This window comes from Lycium barbarum, chromosome 3 (genome assembly GCF_019175385.1).
Source record: "Lycium barbarum isolate Lr01 chromosome 3, ASM1917538v2, whole genome shotgun sequence".
Taxonomy (NCBI): Eukaryota; Viridiplantae; Streptophyta; class Magnoliopsida; order Solanales; family Solanaceae; genus Lycium; species Lycium barbarum.
Window position 1 is genome coordinate 138,861,079 of NC_083339.1, and position 2,690 is coordinate 138,863,768.

The following is a 2,690-nucleotide window of genomic DNA, read 5'->3' on the forward strand; positions in this document are numbered from 1 at the left end:
GCCTTCTATCCATGTCAACTTAAGTGTTAGATTTTTGTTTTTAATTGATTCAAACTCGTCATGTGAACCTAACTCACACATTCCATATTGCGTTCTTACCACAACCGACCAAAGCCGAAGGGCGTGGTCTTTGCTTTCTACTCATCATTCTTCCTTTGGAGACTAATAATTGATTAAATAAATCCAATTTGGAGACACACACTTAACATATTCTAGTGCTTTAACTTTTGCTTTATCCTATTCTATATATTAAGTTTCAAGAACATGAGGATCACTTGGGCGACATTATTTTATTAGCAGTTCTGTAGACTTTAGTCAGCTTTATCATTAATTAGAAGGAAGACTTGCATTATAGCAAGAAAACATGAGTAGATATGTGGGCCTATAAGAGTTAATAAAAAATACGATCTCTTCTAGCAAAGCTGAGATGATGCAACTTGATTTAAAATTGTGTTCCTCCGATTGTCTGCCAGAGAGTTTAATGGAGCAATAGAATATGAGAAAAAGTTTGGATTTTTTTTTACCTATCTGTCTATTGGTTCCTTGGAGTACCAAAAGCTAAAAAAACTCAACTCTATTTTAATGCCTGGCTGAACTGGAAATTATCTGTTGCAGCTTCATAAAGGGGACATATTATCTGTCTTGCACACCATGGAAGTGATAGAGATGAAGTTTCCTCAATATTCTTTATCAGATATTTATTTAATTTCCAGCAGCATATTAAGGTAAAATCATAGAGCTATTTTATTGATTTGACCAGGGTTTCTCTTCCCTAAATAGAGAAGACTCTAATTAAGTTTTTAGCCAGTCAAATGTACATGCAAAAATTATTTGGTTGAAGTTGAAAATCAAACGATAAAAGTTGAAGTTGAAAAAGAGTATCTGAAAGTTAGAAACTGATATTAGACATCTAATTTAGATTAGAAAAATCCCAAAGGAAGCAATCCTCAAAGAATTTAGGAACTAGAAGAAAGACTATTAGGACTATGCTAGGAGCAGCAGGCACGGATCGTGGAGGCAATCTTCCTTTTAATTGAAAATTATTGCACTTAAGATATTTTTCAGACAAGTCTAAACTTTTAGTATCTCTATTACAAATTGAAGTTACGATCTTATGCATAATAATTGGAACATGAGGATCAGATTAATTATTCTTTCTTTGCTGCCTTCACTTAAAGAAGTTGCATTTTGATCAATAGCAGAGGAACAACAAGAAAAGAAAAAGAAAAAGAAAATCAAACACTTAAAAATAAGATCTTCTGATATATTTTATATCTTGTTCGAGTTACAAGAAAGATTCTTTTATCTGGAATTCATCAATTTTTGTACATCAAATTATACACAAATATTCAAGCACAATCCATAAAGAACTCTGATACATAAAATTAAACTCACCTTATCCTTTTTATATAATCTTGGACCAAACATGATCATCTGAATAAATCACACTAACTCTCAGAAACAACTTCACCACCATTCACTTCTCTCCGGTGGAAATTCCTGTGACAGCCACAAGCAGCACAAGTTAGGGCAGCCGTCGTCCCGTCTTCACCGCTTGCCATGAATTCACGGCAGCCATCAACTGCGTAGCCACCGATATTAGCCGCATGATTCTTTTGACATTCAACGTATCGTATGTTCCTAGTTGATGAACCTCCAGTAATCCTTTTCACCACCGCTTGTCTTTTTTTCATCATTCTTGAAAATCCCTATTTGAACTTTGGCTTATGAATGGGGAGAATTAAGTGAACTTTTGATGGATTGTTACTAGAAAATAAAGCTTGGTCTTCGGTATATAAACCTAACCCTAACATGTTAATATATAGTAGCTAGCAGCCTTGTTATTTTCTAGTTAAAGAAAAGGAAAAAAGGAAAAGAATTTAGAGAGGTGGCGTGGGATAGACAGTGGCCTTTTTCAATGATTGTTTCAATACTCCTTGGGTCCAAAAATTAGGCAAGATTCTCTGATCGCACACTTACTACAAATTTCACCTCACCACTTGAAAAGTGCCACATCGTGTAAACCTGACCTCTTTTGTAATCGTATCTCTAAGTTTCTCTTTTCTAATCGTATCTCTAAGTTTGCTTTTTCAATTTGGGACGAGATTGTAGGACATATATATTGTGATGGCCACCACGGAAGGCAAGTTGATGAGGGTGGGTAAAAGAAAATAACTAAGAGTATTCTAACCTTGCGAGCTTACGAAGAAAAAGGTGCAAATAACACCTTAGACGAATCTCATCTTGGTGGGAGGAAATTGAAGAGTTGTACAAGGCATAACACCATTTCACATGTTACATACGCTTTAGGCTTAATGATGGTGTGATCCAAGAGGCAAATTCGTGAGGCTTGTTGGCCAAGCCGACAATACGTGTCATTAGAGGTGGGTGTTCGGGCCGTTCGAATTGGATATGAAAATTTCGGTTGGATATTCGGTTTTCGGATTAAGAAATTACAATCCAAATAAGTTCGGATTGGAGTGAATTTTTTTAAGTTCGGTTGTGGATTAATCGGTTTGAATATTTTGGATTTTCGATTTTCACTTTTGAGCCTTTAAAAAGGCCATAACAAATAACAACTTCAATTCACTTAATAATTTGTTCCTTAGAATGTATAATTTTCTAATAAGGGTTTAGGCCACTCTACCACGCGTGCTTGTATTTCCATATTAGATTTAATACCATAAAGG

The 2,690-nt window shown here is 35.1% G+C and overlaps 1 protein-coding gene across 1 annotated transcript; it reads right to left on the reverse strand.

Moving 5' to 3' along the window:
- Positions 1 to 1,238: 1,238 nt before the first annotated feature.
- On the reverse strand, positions 1,239 to 2,060 carry LOC132634286 (mini zinc finger protein 3-like). The gene has a single exon (XM_060350559.1). The coding sequence runs from the start codon at positions 1,695 to 1,697 to the stop codon at positions 1,449 to 1,451; it is 249 nt and encodes an 82-aa protein (XP_060206542.1). The 5' UTR covers positions 1,698 to 2,060; the 3' UTR covers positions 1,239 to 1,448.
- Between the last annotated feature and the right edge of the window lie 630 nt (positions 2,061 to 2,690).

What these genes read in the sequence shown, in the direction of transcription:
- LOC132634286 (XM_060350559.1), bottom strand. Translation starts at nt 1,697, where the DNA reads ATGATGAAAAAAAGACAAGCGGTGGTGAAAAGGATTACTGGAGGTTCA.